The 19506-nt window shown below is 50.2% G+C and overlaps 1 protein-coding gene across 1 annotated transcript; it reads left to right on the top strand.

The window, feature by feature from the left end:
* The first annotated feature begins 494 nt into the window (after nt 1-494).
* Nucleotides 495-16679, top strand: CDA (cytidine deaminase). Its single transcript, XM_012659264.1, has 4 exons — nt 495-749; nt 7110-7221; nt 12214-12271; nt 16175-16679. Exons 1-4 carry the CDS (start codon nt 596-598, stop codon nt 16289-16291), a joined length of 441 nt encoding a protein of 146 aa, XP_012514718.1. The 5' UTR covers nt 495-595; the 3' UTR covers nt 16292-16679.
* Nucleotides 16680-19506: the final 2827 nt, after the last annotated feature.

Below are 19506 nucleotides of genomic sequence, written 5' to 3'. Positions count from 1 at the left end.
GCAACTGAAAAATAAAGAAGCTCCTCCGTCTTATTGCAGCTTGTTCACACCTCCTGACTCGGGATGCCAAGTGGCTGCACCAGCCCTTCCCTTTCAGCCTCATCCCTTCCCTCAGTGAAGGAGAGAAAAGTCATTCACCAAACTGAGGGCTGTCCACCCTTGGAGCCTGGGCCTCTGAAATCTCACTCTGACTCACCCAATAGCTTCTTTCTTGAGGAGTATGTGTCTACAGCCACCCCCTACAGAGTGGCACCCACCCTCTGACCCACCCATACTGACCAGGCCTTCACCCACTCATCCCTCAGTGTGTCAGCAGCGAGTGGCCCCTAAGGGAGCGTGTGGACCACACCTCGCAGCCTTCCACACTGGCACCGTCTTACCCAAACCACGGGAGGCTCCCAGCCCAAGCCTAGCCCTGCCCAGCATCCTGAAAACTGTGCACTGGGGAGCCTGCGGTCTCACTGCACGGACACACCCTGGGGGAGGAGCAACAGTCGATGTGTCACACGGGGGCCCAGCGCAGGCTGCCTCGGAGCTCCTGTTTACGCTGCTCTCTTGCCTGCGTGCCTGCCTGCCCCAGGGACCAGGTACCAACATGGCCCCCAAGCGTCCTGCCTGCACCCTGGATGCCAAGGACATCAAACAACTGCTGCTCTCCTGCCAGGAGGCCAAGAAGTTAGCCTACTGCCCCTACAGTCACTTTCCCGTGGGGGCTGCACTGCTCACCAGCGATGGCAAGGTCTTCTCAGGTAAGGGCAGCGCCCTGGCGTCCCCGCTCCCCAGCAGCCTGCCCTGGGGGCCAGAGGAGGACGGGCAGGAAGTGCACAGAGGCACAGACAGCGGCTCCGTCACCTCCTCCCTGGGCCTGCCCACGCTCTGAAAACTCATCTGCTGCTTAAATCGGGGGAGGACTGGAATGAGGAAGTTTGAAGGGGAAGCCATAAATCAATAACCTCCCTGGAGCTCTGGGAGGGAGAGGGTTAATGCTTTCCAAGCCTCCCCATGTCTGGCACCTTGCTAAGGCTTCCTCACCGGTAATTCCTCACCTCCCACCCACTGACCTGTGTTTTAAGCTCCTTTTAAATGAAGAAAACTGAGGCCCAGAGGTGACACGACTTGCCCAGGTCACACTCAGGCGCTGGTGGTGAAACCCAGGGTCGGGGTCCCCAAAGCCCTGTTCTTTTCCCTCCACCCGCAGTGCTGGCGGAGGGCCTAGGGAGAAAGCGGGAAACCGGGTGCTGGCTTGTCAGTGGGTATAGGCCTCGCAGAGGGTCCCACCGCTCCCTACGAGGAGACCCCCGTTGGTAAATCCCAATTTGGGTCTTGTTCTGGGACTGCGGTGGAGCCGACGGCGGCATAAGCCTCAGGCTGCCTCCGATTGAGATCATCTGCGAACTCCCTGCCCTTAGACCACATGCGAGCCCTCTCCTGGGTGGTTGTAGCACAAGCGGAGAAAATTCGAAAATTCCACGCATCTCTCTCCACCGCGGGTCACAGGAAAGAGTGGTGCATTCAAACTCCTTAGAGAACTCTGAGGCATCAGCTGAGAAGCTGCCCAGTTTGACTTCTTCCTGAGACTGATCAGGCACAGAAAAAGGGACGCGGACTCAGAATGCCTTCCACGCCAGCAGCTGGAGCAGAGGCACAGGAAGGGAGGGGCTCAGGAACGGCCAGAGCGGGTGGAGGCGGAGGAGAGGAAGGAGGGGAGAAGCGGGGGGCAGTCTAGGCAGTCGAGTTAAGCGGGGAGGCGGCGGCTCCGAAGGAGAGTGCTGTTATGGAGGGAGAACGGGGGAGCTGAGAGAGGAATGTCGTCTAGGTCAGAAGAAGAAGGAAGAGAAATAGAGAAAGAAGTAACATGTGACAGGTAGGACGGAGAAGGGGATGTTTAGCAAGTTCAAACAAGGCCTGGACACGGAACTTGAGACCATTTGCCAACTTGGCAACCACAGAGATCACGTTGCAGGATGGTGTTATTATTAAGAGATCCATTCCTGGGCCAGACCTCCTGGTCACCTAACTTACGGTGTGGCCAGGCTGTATTGCAACAGAAGACTAAGTGTTTAGGTCAGAGGTCGGTGAGTTCCAAAGTTTTCAAATTCTTAAGGAGACAGCCCAGTGGGGAGTCCTTAGGTGGAGCGATTGGAGGTCGGCCATGATGACAACTAGGAGAAAGAAAAGGATGTTTTTAGGGATGGTCACATGTTGCAAGAAATCTGAGAGGGCGTCCCCAGCTCAGATGACTGTCGAAGGTCTAATCAGTCATCAGGCGTCCTGGAAATCAGAATCAGACCAAAACCTAGTGATCTGGCCAGAAAACAGGTGTCCCCAAGTTCTGACTCAGATTGTGACCCTGAAGTCTTCCCCATAGCCAGACGTCCCGGGGTCTGGGTGAAGACCCATGGGGGCAGTGCCCTCCCTGGGAAAGAGTGGTTAGGAAGCGTCCCTCGATGCCACCCTCCCGAGTGGTAGACCCAGCACTGGGTTTCCCTTGACCAACCAAACCAGAAGCTGCCACTCTCCACCTTGTGCCTGTGACCATTCCCCAAGTTTCCAGAGACCGGGAGACTGAGTGAATTCTGAACGACATTGAAGGCACCGAGAGGGATGTCCTAGGAGTTGCAGAGGAGGGAGCAGTTTCAAGACTGAGGCGGCTCCCTGTCCAGAGGTAGAAAAACGAGAGGATGAGACAGTCCCGTCACGGAGAGAAAAGTGACTTCTCCCCGTGTGGAGGCAGAGAAGTGACTCAGTTTTAGGCCTCTGAGGGCCACCAGATGTTAGGGTGGAGAGCTAGTGCACGCGGGTTTTGAGAAGGATTTCTGCAGATGGCAAAGATTAGGATAGAAAGAAGAGGTTTATTTATTTTTCCCTGGAGTGGGGGTGGGAGGACCAGCACAGAGGCGGAAAGGGAAGACTGTGCCCCGAAAACCAGCTGTTGAGGCTTTTTAAAGGGGGTTGTAGACTGGCAGATGCAGGTGAGAAACTGCTGCGTCAGCTCCTTCCTTTCTTCTTGGCGGCAGGTAGATAAAAACCGCGAGGATGTCAAAGTCCAAGAGTTGGATCCCTGCCTTTCCTTGGAGAAGGGGTTATCGCAGGAGATGTGACTCTGTCCTCGGGAGGTGGCTGAGGCCTGGAGCTCGCACCCTGCTGTTCCCTCAGGAACTCTTTAGACTGTAAAAAAGCAGATTCTCAAACATCAATTTTGAAAGAGAGAGATTTATATCTCTTTCCCATTTATTCAGATCCTTTCAGAAGGTGTGCAAACAGAATTCCTGCAGGTGCTTGTGAGTGACAGAACCCACAGGATTGGTCTTTTTTTTTTTTTTTTTTTTTGAGACATAGTCTCACTGTGTTGCCCGGGCTAGAGTGCCGTGGCATCAGCCTAGCTCACAGCAACCTCAAACTCCCGGGCTCAAGCGATCCTCCTGCCTCAGCCTCCCGAGTAGCTGGGACTACAGGCATGCACCACCATGCCCGGCTACATTTTTCTATATATTTTTAGTTGTCCAGTTAATTTCTTTCTAATTTTTAGTAGAGACGGGGTCTCGCTCTTGCTCAGGCTGGTTTCAAACTCCTGAGCTCAAACAATCCGCCCGCTTCGGCCTCCCAGAGAGCTAGGATTACAGGCGTGAGCCACCGCGCCCGGCCAGGATTGGTCTTTAACTGTTCCTGGGGAAGTGGCGGGATTAGGTATTTTCCTGTTATTTTTGTGAGACCGCCCCTTTCATCCCTAAGGGAGGCTGCCCGAAGTCCCAGCCAGGCCCTGCACACGGCTCTCGCCGAGCCGCACAGCCGTCTTCCTCCGGTCCAGACGTGGCTGTGCTGGTCTAGTGGCCTGTAAAAATAATATCTGCTCCCCGCTTCACACCCCTCCTGCAGGATCCAACGTGGAGCAGGAAGGGGGGCGACGGTAAAATCTGCCGTTAGGGAAAGGGAAGAACAGGGGACTCACGGCAGTCCCCACGGGCTGGGCAGGAGGTGTGAGGGGTCCCTGCCCTGGCTTAGGCTCCTCCCTTTCTGCTCTGGGAGCCTCTCCCTGACCCTTCTCATCCTGGGCCCCACATCTACAGCAGGTGCTGGGGAGAATGCCCTCCTGGGGGCACGCGGTCTCTCAGCGCACGTATGCTGGAGTTCGGGGGGGCCCCGGGGTTTCTCTAGAGATTGACCAAGTGCAGACGTTTATAGGCCAGCCTGTGGCTTCTTGGGCTATCCGATTCTGCCAAAAACTTAAAAACCTCCTGAGCTCTCTGCTTCCAATCACTTCCATATAGGAGCGCCCGGGACGCCCAGAGATGCTTCTGGGCACAGTTCTTAAGGCTGCCAGCTCTCCTTTCTGCTAACCGGCTTTCCCGCCCGGCCGGGCGCCGTGTCTCCAGGTTATCGCAGCGTGGAGCTTTGCCAAGCGGCCGACTAACAAGGGCCGTCAGCTTTCCACCTCGCCTCATTTCTGCTTCCTCAGCCACGCTGCCCAACCACTAAGTCAATGTCACAATTTTTAGATTGTTTTCATTAAAGTTGCATCTCACTTTCAGCACAAATTTCTGTATCAGTTAGGTATATAGGTTACACTGCTATGACCAAAAGATTGCAAAATACAGTAACTCAGAGATGACAGGATTCTGGTTTTCTCTCACATTACAAGCCAGAGTAAGCAGTAGGCCCCGGGCAAATAGGCAACTCTACTCCAGCAGTTGACCAGGGTCCCAAGTCCCCTCTGTCTTGTTGCTCCTCCATTCCCGTGACCATAAACCACATGCTCAAAGCTGTCCCACCCCGCCACCTCCTCCAGCCAGCCAGTGGAAGGGGGAAAGAAAAGAAGTAATAGGCAAGCGATTTCTTTACAAAAAATGTGATCCAGATGTTCCCCACATCCCTTTGGGCCACATGCCATTGGTCAAAACTCAGGCACGTGGCCACAGCATGCTGCGAGGGAGTTCTGGTCTCTCACTGAGTGGCCTTGCTGGAATGCAGGTCACTTGTATCACTTAAAGGAAGAAATAGGAAGTGAATCCAGGGTCCAATCGATATCTCCGCCTCAGGCAGAAAGGCAAGCTGCGAAGCTGCAAGGAGCGATACAGACCATACACACCTTGATGATTAGGGGAGAGCCCGGATCCCGCGCCATTTGTTCATGGACTCTCTTCCCTGCAGATGGGGGATTTCTTGGCAAGCCAATCTGTCTATGCCAACGCTGTGTCTCCTAGGAGCACCCCTGGCTCATTGTTGCCCCGGAACACCCCTGAGAGGGACACAAAGGAGGACTCCCTGATTGAGGGCTGGGCCACCTTAGCAGCTGCACCTCCCGTTGGAGGCCTGACAATTGCCTTAAGGCTCACGCAATCACAAGCACTTTCCGCAAAGCTTGGGAGTTTTTTGTTTGTTGGTTGACTTAGTTGTTAGTTGGTTTGGACAGTTTGTTTGTTACGCAGCACATCTCTGGCTGAACGCTGGCTGAACTCTGACAGCCAGTAACTAGCACCAAAAATCCTGTGCAGGCTCAAACTCTGAATCTGGACCTGTCTTAGCCCCTTCAGGCTGCTTTAACAAAATACCATAGACCAAATAGCTTATAAACAACAGAAATTTATTGCCCACAGTTCTGGAGGCTGGGAAGTCCAAGAGCAAGGCACCAGCAGATTCGGTGTCTGGTGAAGGCCCGAGTTCTAATCGACGGCACCTCCTCGCTATGTCCTCACGTGGTGTAACGGGCAAGGCAGCTCTCTGGCTTCATAAGGGCACTGATCCGTTCATGAGGATTAGTCCCCTTCGTTTGGTTCTCATGACCTAATCATCTCCCCAAAGGCCCCACCTCCTAATACCATCACTTGGGAGTTGGGATTTCAACATATGAATTTGAGACGGGGTGATACAAACACTCAGACCATAGCAGGACCCCATCCCACGGCTTCCATCTCCTAGGTCCGGGCCTGGGGGCTTTGCTTACTTTCTTCAGCCTCAGCATCTCCCTTGGCCTTGACCTCTGCAGGGTGGGGAGGCTGCTTAATCTGCCCTGTGGTGCTGCTCCTGCTCCCAGGCTGTGCTTCAAGCTGGAGGCATTGGGTAAGTGAAGACGGTGAGAGGTTCTCAGCAAGGGCTGCTACCGTAGGCCAAAGAATGTACTGTGGGGAACATGGCCAGTGTTCCCTGCAAAAAACCGGGTCCCTTTGGTAGAGTTGCAAGGGATAAGAAAATAATAGAGAGAAATGGAAAATGGAAGAAATAAAAGAATACACTGAGACAAAGATATATTTTTATAAGTTTATAAAGATTATAGGCAAAGTGGGAGCTCAGGGGGCTTAGACCTCTCCGTTGGTCTCAAAAGCCCTGAATGAGGTCTTACATGGTAACTTATAGGAAATAGTGAACAATTGTCAGGGGTAACAGATTTACATAACAGCAGGCAGTTCCTCTCAGGTTAACAGATTTTCAAAAGGCTTTTACAGAAGGCTTCTACAGATTCTTTAACTAATTCTATTTATGTGAGCAAACGGTTACAAAGTCTTTCAAAGGTTACTTTCTAAATTCTAAGGTAAGTTTATCATTTAAACAGAGGAGTTAAACAGAGATATGTAGGCTCCATGTTTATTAGGTTATTGTGAACGGAGACAGGTAGTCTAGAGTGGTTTAAACAAAAGCTTTGCTTTTAGCCATTCAGGAAGCTGTCGTTTCCGGGAAGCTGTTTGTTCCGGAGGGCACTCCATTGTCAGCTCTCAGCCTATAGTTTTTAACAGATTCACTTGTGCTTTACAAAGCAAATCCAGTTCTTTAGGTCTGAGAAACACTGCGCCTCGTGGGATACAGCCACTACTGCCTTTCAGAGATGCCCTTCCGAGTGTAACAGCATTCAAAATGCAAACCAACACGTTCACATATTCTTTCAGGGCAAAGCTCCGTAAAACTCTTAAGACAAATCCTGTCCCAAAACATGTTTAATATTAATTCATGGAGCGACAATCTACCAGCGCTTCAGGTCAAATCGCCCTTTCCTTCTCCCCACCTTGCCCAGAGCGACTGGGCCCTCCCTGGGCTGGAATGGGGCAAGCCTTGTACTCGACATAGGCAACAGGAAGTGGTTCTGCTGGTCGTACCACTGGGCTCTCCTCTCTTCCTAGGGTGCAACATCGAAAACGCCAGCTACCCACTGAGTGTCTGTGCAGAACGGACCGCTATCCAGAAGGCCGTTTCAGAAGGGTACAAGGATTTCAGGGCAATGGCTGTCACCAGGTAAGTGGGAAAGCCAAGTCACAGCAATATTCATTCATCTCTTCAACCAGCATCCCCCATACACCTGTTATTCATTCATTCATTTATTCATTCATTCGTTAATCTGATGTATGTTTATCATGCACTTTTTATGTGCCAGGCACCATATAGGGCCCTGGTCTGAGTGCTGAGGATAAGGAGATAAATAAGAAATGGATTCTGCCCTCAGTGAAGCTGCAGAGCAGGTAAACAACCAAGGCCACGCTCATGCAACGGTCGGTGTGTTTCTGTTCCTGCAACACAAAGCACAGCAGGGTCCCTACAAGATACAATGGAGAGGCAGGGTAGAAACCTAAAGCTGGAGGGACCTAAAAATCACCTGGTATAGACTCCCTCGTCACCACCCCCATTATACAGCTAAAGAAACTGAGGCCCAGAGAAGATGAGCAACTTTCCTGGGGGTTAGTGGCAGAGCCGGGACAAAATCCAGGTCTCAGAGCCTCACTGCAGGGTTTGTTCCACCGCACCTGCTGTGCCAGGTCAAACACTCTTCCCTGCTCTCCTGAGCTGATGCTGGGATCGCGAACGAGCCATTCAGCACCTCTGATTCTGTCCTTCGGCGACACTCGCCTCTAGGTGCCAGAGCCAGGATGCAAGGACAACCTGCACATCTGGGGTGACAGCCAGGTAAACACGGATTATGGTTCAAACTAACCCGATTCCAGCCCAGGTTCTGGAAGAACAAGAGCAACATTCAATTCTCTCTAAGTGGCCCAAACGTAAACATCCTGGTTCTCACGTGCTCACCCTCCAAGGGAGCACGATGCCTCCTTCTTGGCCTTGAACCCAGCCTCAGTGGTTTCAGGATTCCAGCATGTAAATGAGCTCTTTTCCTAATTTGGGCCCCATTCATTTAATGATTTAATGGCGAATTGCTCCTGTGTGTACTTTTGCATTGTCTGTGACACGGAGTTTTCTTGGTGAATAAGTAATGGTGCAAGAAAAATGACACGGGAAATGTTTAACCCTCCCAGAAAGAGGCTGCCTGGCTGAGCAAGGGTGGGTCTTTAGGGACATGTGGCCACATGGGTCACCTCCTATGAGGGAATTATCCCATCACTCAGCGAAGATAATTCCTGGTGGCCCATCCACAGCACTTTCTGGCTGAGACGCACGCAGCGGAAATGCAGGGGCTTAGAGCGAGGCTGATGGGGCCGTGCGACAGAAACAGGCCCACGTGTGTTTTCTAAGATCCCAAGCTTTGACCTGATCTGGCCCCACGGCGGTCCGGCTTACTCGGGGTTTGTCGCTGAGTGCGTGGAGCCCAGGGTGCGCTTAAGGAGAAGCGCCCCGGCGCCGACAGCCTTCGCTGTGACCAAGGTCCGTTCTAGCTTCCCTTTGGCTCCAGGAGGGATAAACGGGGCCGTGCTGGGAACATTTTGTGCAGATGAGCAGAGATCAGGATGTGACTTGCACTTTATGAAAAGAAAGGAGGAAATAACTCAATTTAAAGGCTGATCCAAGAAAATAATGACATTCTGGGGAAAAAGAGGCCAAAGTCAACCAAAGGATAACGATGCCTTGCGCTGTTTAGAATTTTCCAAAATGAAAGGCTTTTTCTCTTGGGCATTATCTGTCTTTAAACATGACTGAATATCACTAGCCATGATTAGCGAATGTCCTTATTTACACAAAACCTGCATTTTTCTGGCATCCAACTGCTCTACTCTGGGTATTCAGCCTGCACTGGCTTCCCCGAGCCGGAAATGCGGTCATTATTGCGCTAACGCGTTATTAAATTGAGAGCACGGATTTAGGGCATGAATGGGGTGTGCCAACTCCCTTACTAACATTGCACGGGTCTGAACAGTCTAAGAGAGACCCTCCGAGATCTCTGAGGATGGAGACTGCACTCAGGAAAGACACATGTGTCTGCAGAGCCCAGAATGGGACTTTGTAAACAGAGAGATAAGCTCGCCCCACTGCATTCTGGCTGTAGTTATCAGAGTCAATAGGTTTCCAGCTGTGGGGTCTGATAAGCGCGGCCTCAGTGTGTGACCAAGGCTAGCACAAACCACAGAAAACTGGAACTACCCAGCGTGTGACCAAGGTTAGCACAAACCACAGAAAACTGTAAATACCCAGCGAAAAGCAGGACAGGATGAAAGTCGGGGGAGAGGCAGGAAAGAGGAAGCATGAAGAAATGTCCTGATGCAGCTAGAACATTCTGGCTTTTAGTGCTCGCTCTTGGCAGGAATACCGAGGAATGGTTAGAAGCCCAGGCTCTGGGTTAGACGACCAGGTTCCTGCATCGTCAACCTCGGGCATGTTGCTTAGACTCTCTGAGCCTGTGAAATGGAGGAGATTGTTCTGTTGTGGGGACTCGTGAAATGATTTCTGTAAAGTTCCTGGCACTCAGTATGTCATAAATAAAATCCACCGTTTTACAGTTATCATTCTTACTTCTGCAAGCCACAAGACTACCACAGGCAGAGTGCATAGACGCTGGGTTCCCATCTTGGTCCTGACCCTTACTAGCTCTGCGACCTTGAGCAAGTCCCTTCCCCTTTCGTGATCTATAACATGCAGGCAGTAAGAGCACCTGTACACCCCTTCCCCTCACAGGGTTGTTGGGGGATTAAATGAGCTAATACACTAGGTCCTCAGCACCGTGCTTGGTACGGAGAAGTGCAACGGAAGTAAAAGCCATCGTTACAATGGGGCTGTGTCTCCCTCCCGGAGCAATGCCGTCTGGAAGCACCATCTTGTGACTTTTGGTGGTGGAACCCACGGTCAAATTTAACTTCCCAATAGAACACGTTTGCCCGCCTTGAAAACCCCGATGCAGGTCACCTTGTCCCAGGAGCTGTCCACTGGGCAGCCGGCCATGCATGCCACAAGACTGAGCGAGGAAGCAGCGAGCTCAGCTGGGGCCTCCCAGGCCATGGAAGGGAGGCGGAATCTCAGCCACCATCTGCCTTTGTTACGTGACGATTTTATGTCCCCCTCCAGATGGCAAGGTCCCAAAGGCAGGGATTCTCCCATCGGTCTTTGCTTGCTCCTCTTCCGCGCCTGCCTGGCATGGAGCAGACCTTTGGTTGACCTGTGTGGAATGAGTGACAAATAGCACAGAGTCCAACCTCCAAGGAGCTTAGGAGAGGCCCGGGCTGCACCAGCTGTCCCCCGGTGATTGATCGCAAGGGTTACCTTGGCCCCGTGGGCACCCTGGGCAGGACTCCCCACCCTCTCACGGGCCCATGGGCTTTTCTTCTGGAGCTGGAAGTGTGCTCAGAGAGGACCCCAACTTTCCATGAAGCAGAACCTTTCTTTGACTAGACCCCCGTGACATACTTGTCATGAGGATTAGATAAAATAGTACCGAGAGGCTTTATTATTCTGCTCTTAGCATCTGTCCTGAACTCTCTTGACTAACGGTTGGTTCGTTGGTCGGTTGGTTGGTTGGTTGGTGGGTTGTCTGGCTCCCTCCCCAGTCTATAAACTCTTGAGTACAGTGAACTTTGTCTTTCTTTTCACTGCTGTACCTCCAGCACTAATGATGGCTCCTGGCACATAGTAGGTGCTCAACAAATATTAATATTTGTCAGTTGACGTGAGATGGTGCATGTAAAGTGCTTTGTAGGATGCCTGGCACATTCTAGGTACACATTAAACAATATAACAATTACTATTAATATATAATAAGATTAATTATAAAATAATACATAAGCACATGGCATATAACAAAACTATATATGGCAAAGCACTAAAATTATGACAGAGCTTATATATGTAAAGGAAGAAGTGTCCAGGAAATAGTACAGGCAAGAACAATATATGTGTAGCATTCTAACGTTCACAAAGCCTTTCATACACCTTATTTTATCTTCTAGCATTCCGAAAGAGTAGATGACATTATTATCCACATTTAACAGGCAAAGAAATGAGCCTTGGATGGGTTAAAATCCCTGACTCATGACTCAGGTTAAAATGACTCAGGCATTTTAACCCATAGCACATACATAGCAAAAGGAGTCGCCAACTGAGAATCAAAATTTCAATCCTCTGTTCTTCCAGAGATGTCATAGAGCTGTGGGTCCAGAAGAGCAAGGATGAGGGTGGATGCTGGTTTAACCTTTCGCGCTCCAGCAGGGTTGGAGGTTCCTACGGTTAAACCTGCCTTCTTTAGGCACCATCCCTTGTCCTGCTCAGAGCTGGAGCCTGCCTGTAGGTGCCTAAACTCTCACAGGCAACCCCTGGCTGTAATCCTGTCTTCTCCAGCCTTTCTCAGATGCAAGGAGCCCATTTTTCTTTTTGATTCACATGCATCTTATTCTTTCATGCCTCAGGGCCTTTGCACATACTGTTTATTTTCTTTGCCTACAACACAGAAAAACCCTGGGCCTCAGAATAGCTTCTCTGTTACTTCATCTCACTGAACCTGTTTCCTCGCCTGTAAAATGGCCATTCTGACATCCAGGTTGTTCTGAGAATTAAATGAAATAACATATGTTGAGTGCTTGGTACAGAGCTTGGTGTATAGCAGGTGCTTACTGAATAGTGACTTCTGAATTCTGCACTTCTTTCAAGGATTGGGCCAAATGTCACCTCCTCTATACAATATTCTTTCTCACTCCACAGGCAGGGATTGCCTCCTTCTTATTGGATTTTATTTAAAATGATAACTTGCCTAGTCCTCTAGGTCAACCACTGGGCTGAACAATCTTTGGAAGGCCAGAGACAAATTCTCCTCAACCTTTGTATTCCCAGGGTGTTGGTGACAGTAAGTGCTCACTAAATGTTTATTAAGTGCACTAATGAGAACCCTGCCCATGGCCTTGCCCCGTGGAAGTGTGGAAAGCTGCCAAGTCGCCTTCCAGCCTCTGGGACACAGTGTGTGTGTGAATCGGGAACTACCTGATAGGGTTTGGCCTGATCTGGAAAGGGCCCAGGACTCAGCGATTGTCCTCAAGCCTCCGGAGAGACTGAACTGAGTTTGATTCTTTGCTTTTCCAGTGACGTGCAAGATGATTTTGTCTCACCTTGTGGGGCCTGCAGGCAAGTCATGAGAGAGGTAACCAGCTTCTCTTGCTTTCTGGAATGTGAACTCGATGCCTCTGTGCTTTCCCAGGCCGTGGGGACACGTCCAAGCTGCCAGCAAGGAGACACAGCTACTGTACTGTCTGCCTGGTTGGCCGACTTCTAGGGCCTTGCATGAATCACTGGCAAGGATCCCTTCGTTCAATGAATATTTAGCGATGGAGTATCTGCTCTATGCCAGGCACTGAGGAAGCTCTGGGGAGACGGCAGGGACAAGTCAGGCCAGGCCCTGCCCTCACAGAGCTTGTAGTCTAGTGCAAGAGACAGACAACAGGCAAGGGGCAAAATAAATAAGCAGTGGCATTTCTGAGAGTGAAAAGGGCTAGAGACTAAAAAAAAAATGTAGGAAAAGGAGTTGAGTGACAGAGGGGCAGCAGGGGACCCTGCAGATCAGGGGTCAGCAAACTGCGGCCTGTGAGTCCAATCCAGCCTGCCACTTGTTTTTGTAAATAAAGTTTTATTGGAACACAGCCATGCCCATTCATTCCCCCATTGTCTGTGGCTGCTCTGGCCCTAACAACTGCAGAAGCGAGCAGTTGCGGCAGAGGCCGCATGGCCTGCAAAGCCTAAAGTACTTACTGTCTGGCCCTTGACAGAGAAAAATTTGCCAGTCCCTGACGTGCCAATCAGATAGCCAGGAAGGGCCTCTCTTTGAAGATGACATTTGAGCAGAAATATAAACAATGAAAAAAGATGAGATCGACAAAGGTCTAGAGGAGGAGATTTCTAGGCGGAGGAACCAGCAGGTTGCATGCTCAGGTATTTGGTGAGCTTGAGAAGCCGCAAGAAGGCCAAGGAGCTGGGGCCCGGGGAGCGGAAGGGAAAGTGCTGGCAGGGGCTGGACCTTGTGGGCCACAGGACAGAAGGTATATTTTAGTCCGAGAATTAAGGGAATGCAAGTGTACACTTAAACATGGTTAAAATGGCAAATTTTATATTATGCACATTTAACTACATTTTTAAAAATTGGAAAAAAAAAAGAGAGAATAAAGGGAAGCCACTGGATGTTTTCGAGATGGGACTTAAGGGATCTGATGTATTTTTTTTTTTTTTTTTTTGAGACAGAGTCTCACTGTGTTGCCTGGGCTAGAGTGCCGTGGCATCAGCCTAGTTCACAGCAACCTCAAACTCCTGGGCTCAAGCGATCCTTCTGCCTCAGCCTCCCGAGTAGCTGGGACTACAGGCATGCGCCACCATGCCCGGCTGATTTTTTCTATATATTTTTAGTTGTCCAATTAATTTCTTTGTATTTTTAGTAGAGACGGGGTCTCGCTCTTGCTCAGGCTGGTCTCGAACTCCTGAGCTCAAACAATCCGCCCGCCTCGGCCTCCCAGAGAGCTAGGATTACAGGTGTGAGCCACCGGGCCGGCCAGATCTGATGTACTTTTCACAAAAGTCATCCTGATGGAAGGCTTCAGTTTCTTCAACTCTAAAAACAAAGGGGTGATTTAGATTATGGGTAAGTTTTTTTGTTTGTTTGTTTGTTTGTTTGAGACAATAGAGTGCAGTGGCGTCATCATAGCTCATAGCAACCTCAAACTCCTGGGCTCAAGCGATCCTCCTGCCTCAGCCTCCCAAGTAGCTGGACTACAGTTGCACACCACCATGCCCAGCTAATTTTTCTATGTTTAGTAGAGAAGGGGTCTCACTGTTCCTCAGACTGGTCTCAAACTCCTGACCTCAAGCAATCCTCCTGCCTCGGCCTCCCAGAGTGCTAGGATTGCAGGCATGAGCCACTGCGCCCGGCCAGATTATGGGTTCTTCATCTGAGCTCAGTGGAACATTTTTATGTTTATATGTACATTGGGGGAGGGGAATGTCGGTAGCTCCTGTGGATTCTCAGGGGTCTGCGACATAGAGTCCTACCCCTCTAAATACAGCATCTCGCTTAATCCTCACCCAAGCCCACGAGGCAAGTGTGTGTTGTTATTCCCATTTCCAAACGAGTACTCTGAGGCCCCCAGAAGTACAATGACCTACTGAAGGGCCCCCGGCCAGTTGGCGCCCAGCTGGCATCTGTGGCCCGTTCAGGCCGATGCCAAAGCCCACGCTCCTCACAGCTGCCTCTCTGCCTTTATGGTTCTATACACTGGGCAAAATTATTTTCAGCCACAGAGGAAACATAATGGTATTTTGCCGTATGGCTGCTTGTTCCTTGGGAGTTCCTGCTTCTGGAGTCGTCGTGTTTGGGGGAGAGGAGGCTGCGTCAGCTCTGGTTCGTGCCGTGGGGTTTCACAGCCTCTGGAGGGTGCAAACGCCTCCCTCTTCCTTCCGCTTCCTGCCAAGGCTGCAAACCAGACACGTCTCCCAAATCCAGACGAAAATTCCACCAGAAAAGCACTGAATTCACACGATGGAACTCATCTCAATTCAGAGGCACAGAAATAGGTGCCCAGCACGGCCGCAACGCCTAAGGTCATGTGGGGAAACCGCGGCAGGGCGCCAAGACCCCGGCTCCCAAGGCCCCGCGTGGTCCAATTGCTCACTGCTGTTTTCTCCAAACAGATTAGATGTTGGCAAACGAGAGAAGGCGGCTGAAAAAGCTGAAGGAGGGAGAGGCAGAACTGAAACCAAAATGCAAATAAGGGACCAGGCACTTAAGCTTCCCTCTGCTCAACTTTCACCATACCCTCAGGCAGAGCCTGCCAAGCAGAAATATTTCCTTCCTTAACACATTTATTCTAAAAAAGCCAGAAGATGAATTGGTGCCTGGTCATGACTGATGATTCAGACAGAAGCGTGGAAGAACAAGAGGCTGCAAACTGGAGCGGTCACTGGCAACCAACATAGTCAATAAGAATGGCTTCTATTAAGTGAGCACCTACTAAGTGCCAGCCACTGCACAGGATGCTTTACACGAATCATCTCTAAGTCTCACAATACCTGGCCAGATAGAGCCTGGGTCTGCTGACTCCCACTGCAGGGCTCTTGCCATGATGCCACAGCTAATGTAACTCTATACCTACCTTCCTGCACTCTCCCATCTCTAAAACAATTTCAGGCTGGGCATGGTGGCTCACATCTGTCATCCCAGCACTTTGGGAAGCTGAGGCAGGAGAATTGCTTGAGGCCAGGAGTTTGAGACCAGCCTCCACAGTATAGCAAGATCCCATCTCTACCAAAAAAAAATTTTTTTTATTTATTTTTATTTTTTTTTCTTTAGATTAGCCAGGCATGGTGGTACACACCAGGAGTCCCAACTACTCAGGAGGCTGAGACAGAAGGCTCGCTTGAGCCCAGGAGTTCGAGATTACAATGAGCTATGATGGCGCCATTGCACTCCAGCCTGGGCGACACAGCGAGAACCTGTCTCAAAACAAACAAACAAAAAACAGACCAAGAACGCTGAGCCCCAAAGGGTTGTCATGTGCCATTTGGCCAAGGTCACACGGCAGGCGAGTGGTGCTCTCAGAGTGTAGGAGAGAGATCTGGAGACACACTTGTCTTTGCCAACTGTACCCTACTAAGCCCCAGTTTCCCCATCGCCAAAACGGGCACCATAACAGCACCTACCTCAAAGGGCAGATACTGAAATAATGCATGTGCTAGTCTGGTGTGTCATGCAGCAGGCATGCGAAAGGAGGGCTGGCTCTGGGGGTTAGATATGGTTCTTATAAAGCGCCGGGTGAGTCGTTAATGGAGCATTTATTGCCTGTTAAAAATGTGCCAAGCACTGCTCTGTTTAACACCGTTCTGTTATTCGCTCCTCCCTCAAGCTCTATGAGCCAGGTACAGTTATTGTCATTCTCATTTTACAGATGAGAAAAGGGAGGCTCAGAGGGGAGCATTAGACAATAAGTGGTAGAGCCAGACTCAAACCCGGGCCATCCTAACCCCTCAGCCGGCCTGTCTCACGCTGTTTTTGCCTCTTTTCCAGTTTGGCACCAACTGGGCCGTGTACATGACCAAGCCGGATGGCACGTATATTGTCAAGACAGTCGAGGAGCTGCTGCCTGACTCCTTCGGGCCTGAGGACCTGCAGAAGCCCAAGTGAAGGCCAGAGAACACCAGGGTTCCCACAGGTGCTTACAGGGCCAGTGGCCTGGAGAACTTCCTAAAGACACTCTCACAGACCTGGGACGCCTGGCGAATGGGCCCAGCTCTGCAGGGGCTGGGTGGAGATGATGTTCGCAGATGACACTCAAGCACTGTGATCTTCTACCAAAGTGATAAGGAGCTTCCCTGCAGCCTGGGCCAGGCCCCTCCTTGCAGCCCACCTTGTCCTCCCTGGGCCTCCCAACCTCCCACCCTTTCCCTTCCTTCCCGTGGACCCTCTTTAAAATCCCAGCCAAGTCTGGACGGCTTCCCCATGGCCTTCCCAAGCTTCTATCCCGTTCCGAGCCACTTTTCTAATTATAAACATTGTCGCAGAACATCCCGATTCAGAAGAACGTGTCTCATTCTCTGTCTCTATCACTGCTTGCAGCTCTTAGGGACGGGGGATGTGTCTTTATAGGAAGACCTGGACCCCTTCTGCTGTGAGCAGAAATGAGCACCTTGGGACCGTGTAGCTTTTCGTGTGGAGAGCTGAGTTTCCTGGCTTCTTGCCCCTGCATTCTCCAGCTGGGAGCCCCACCCCCACCCCCCTGAGCTGGGCCTAACTGCCAGCAACCATTTCTAGAGTGTGTCCTGGGCTCAGGGTGGAACTGGGCGCCACACGCCGTCCCCCTTTGTGGTTGCGACTAAACGATCCCAACGTATAAAGGGGAGTGTGAGTTCATCTGGACGGTGAAACAAAGGTTTCCCTCAGGACCTACCGTGTGTCAAATCCTTTTGTGTGGATTATTGTTATTATTTTTGAGACAGGTCTCATTCTGTTGGGCAGGCTGGAGTGCAGTAGTGTGATCATAGCTCACTGTAATCTTGAATTCCTGGGCTCCAGAGGGATCCTTGGCTACTTTTTTTATATTTTGTAGAGATGGGGTCTCACTACGTTGCCCAGGCTGATCTCAAACTCCTGGCCTCAAGTGATCCTCTCACCTCGGCCTTCCGATGTGCTGGGATTACAGGTGTGAGCCACCATGCCCAGCCATCATGTGTATTATTTTTTATTTAAAGTGCTCAACAGTTCTGTGAGGTGGGTATCTGCCACTTCTTACAGATAAGGGCATTGGGCTTCAGAGAAGTTGAAAAACTTGCTCTAGGACTATGGCAAAGCCCAGAACAGAATCCAGGCCGCTAACTCCCACTATGGTCTAGAAATATTACATGGTCTTTGCCATGAATTACGCTAAAGTGTTTAACATATAAACTCATTTGGTCTTCATTGGTCAAACTCAAAGGTAAGTATTACTGCCCTCACTTTGCCAATAAACAAATCCAAGCTCAGAGAGGTTAACTCACTCACCCACAGTCACACAGCTAATATGTGGCAAAGCTAGAATTTGAACCAGATCTATCTGACTCCAAGCATTTTTCCATTTTCCCAGAGCTGATGTTTTTATTTACTGAGTATCTTATGTATGTCAAATATGCTAAATACTGCAGAAAGAAAGACGTATTAAAAGCAGTCTCTGTCCTTGAGGAACTCCCAGTCTGACAGGGAGTGAGGAGTCTATATAGGTCTAATGCGCAAAAATGCGCACTGTGATCCAGGCAGAACCAAGTGGAAGGTGGCTGTGGGGGGCATGGTGGGTCAGGGAGGGGACAGTGTCTTTAGTTGGTGCATTGGTTCTGGCTGTCTGTCTGTCTGTCTGTCTCTCTCTTTCTCTCTCTCTCACACACACACACACAATTTGGAAGATCAGGACTGAAAAAGGGAAGGAGGAGGGGGTGCCCTGGAGAGGGGTGGCAGCTCTGGGTGTCCTTCCAGGAGCAGTTAGCCTTAGGGCCAGCTCAGCGCATGGGGTAATAATTACCGCGCTTAGGTTTCCTTTTCCCAAGGAGAGCAAGCACCTAGGGGCACAGGAAGCCGGCAGGTAAACCTCTCCTTCCCAAGGGTCCTCTCCACCCGCATTGGGGCATTTGCAGGTGTTGCTGCCCGATCAGACCGGCTTTTCCACAACACACTCGGACTTCCCTGATACCATCCTGGGAGACAGTAAAGTTTTCCCAGCGTGGCTGCGTGACCCGAAACTCCACTCTGCCTTTCTTTAGAAGTGGCTCTGGGGACGTCCACCACACTCTTCTGAATGTTCTCAACAAAGCAGCACAGAGAAATTAAAAAAAAAAGAGGAAGCTGGAAAAAAACATGCCAAGATGTTAACATCAATTATACTCCTGCTTGTTAGAAATATGAATGATTGATATTTTTCTTTGTACATATCAATTTTTTTTAAAGTTCCAAAACATTTTAAAAATTAAGAACAAAAAACATATGGAGAAAGGAAAACGGTATAGCATAATGGTTTGCACATTGGAGGTGAACAGCGTCCAAATTGTGTGGTTTGGGGCAAGCTATTTCATTATTCTGAGACTCGGTTTCCTCATCTGTAAAATGGAGATGACCGTATTCACCCCCTAGGATTGCTGTGAGGATTGAATGAAATAATGCAATATTAAAAGCCCAATGTTTGGACTTTTAACTCCCAATACATAAATGTTGGCTGTTAATCTTTATTACAGGTAACAAATTTTGGTCCCTTGAGAATGGATTTGATTTTTGCAAACAGGCAACAGCCAATTTATTCATTCTTTTAACAGGTATTTATTGGAGCTCACTGTGTGCTAGGGCTGGGACCGGTTCCTGCCCTCACGGGGCCTTCAGTCTGTCAGTGGGAAAGTGAGATCTAGGTGATCACAGCCCTTCATAACAAGTGTCACCCCAGAAAGAGCCGTGGGAGCAAGTAGAAGGAGTGGAACTTGCCTCAGCACAAGGCTGTCCTGAGGAGGGGACGTTTCAGCCAGGGCAGAGAAGGGTCACCCAGGTAGGGAACGGGGTTTGGAAAGGGATAAAAGAACGAGGACCGATCGAAGGACTGAGCCCAGAGTTCTTACACTTCGTGGAAACAGACTGGAGAAGCCAACTCTCAAAGAAGGATTCCAGAAATTATTTGAACAACGTCCTCTTGGAAGAACAATACTCATTTGGCTGTAGGGAGGCTGGGATATTTGTTTAAAATAAAAGCATTTTCATGTTGCAATCCTGTTGTGGAGCCAGTCCTGAAGCCCTGCGTTTTCGGAGTAGCACGTGCTCTACTGTTCAGCCCTGTCTGTGTTTTTTAAGACCCTAAAGCACAGTCCTAGATTCCCATGGAAATAAACAGAAGC

The sequence above is a fragment of the Propithecus coquereli genome, unplaced genomic scaffold (genome assembly GCF_000956105.1).
Source record: "Propithecus coquereli isolate 6110/MARCELLA unplaced genomic scaffold, Pcoq_1.0 Scaffold600, whole genome shotgun sequence".
Classification (NCBI taxonomy): domain Eukaryota; kingdom Metazoa; phylum Chordata; class Mammalia; order Primates; family Indriidae; genus Propithecus; species Propithecus coquereli.
This window is presented reverse-complemented; position numbering and strand designations above follow the sequence as displayed.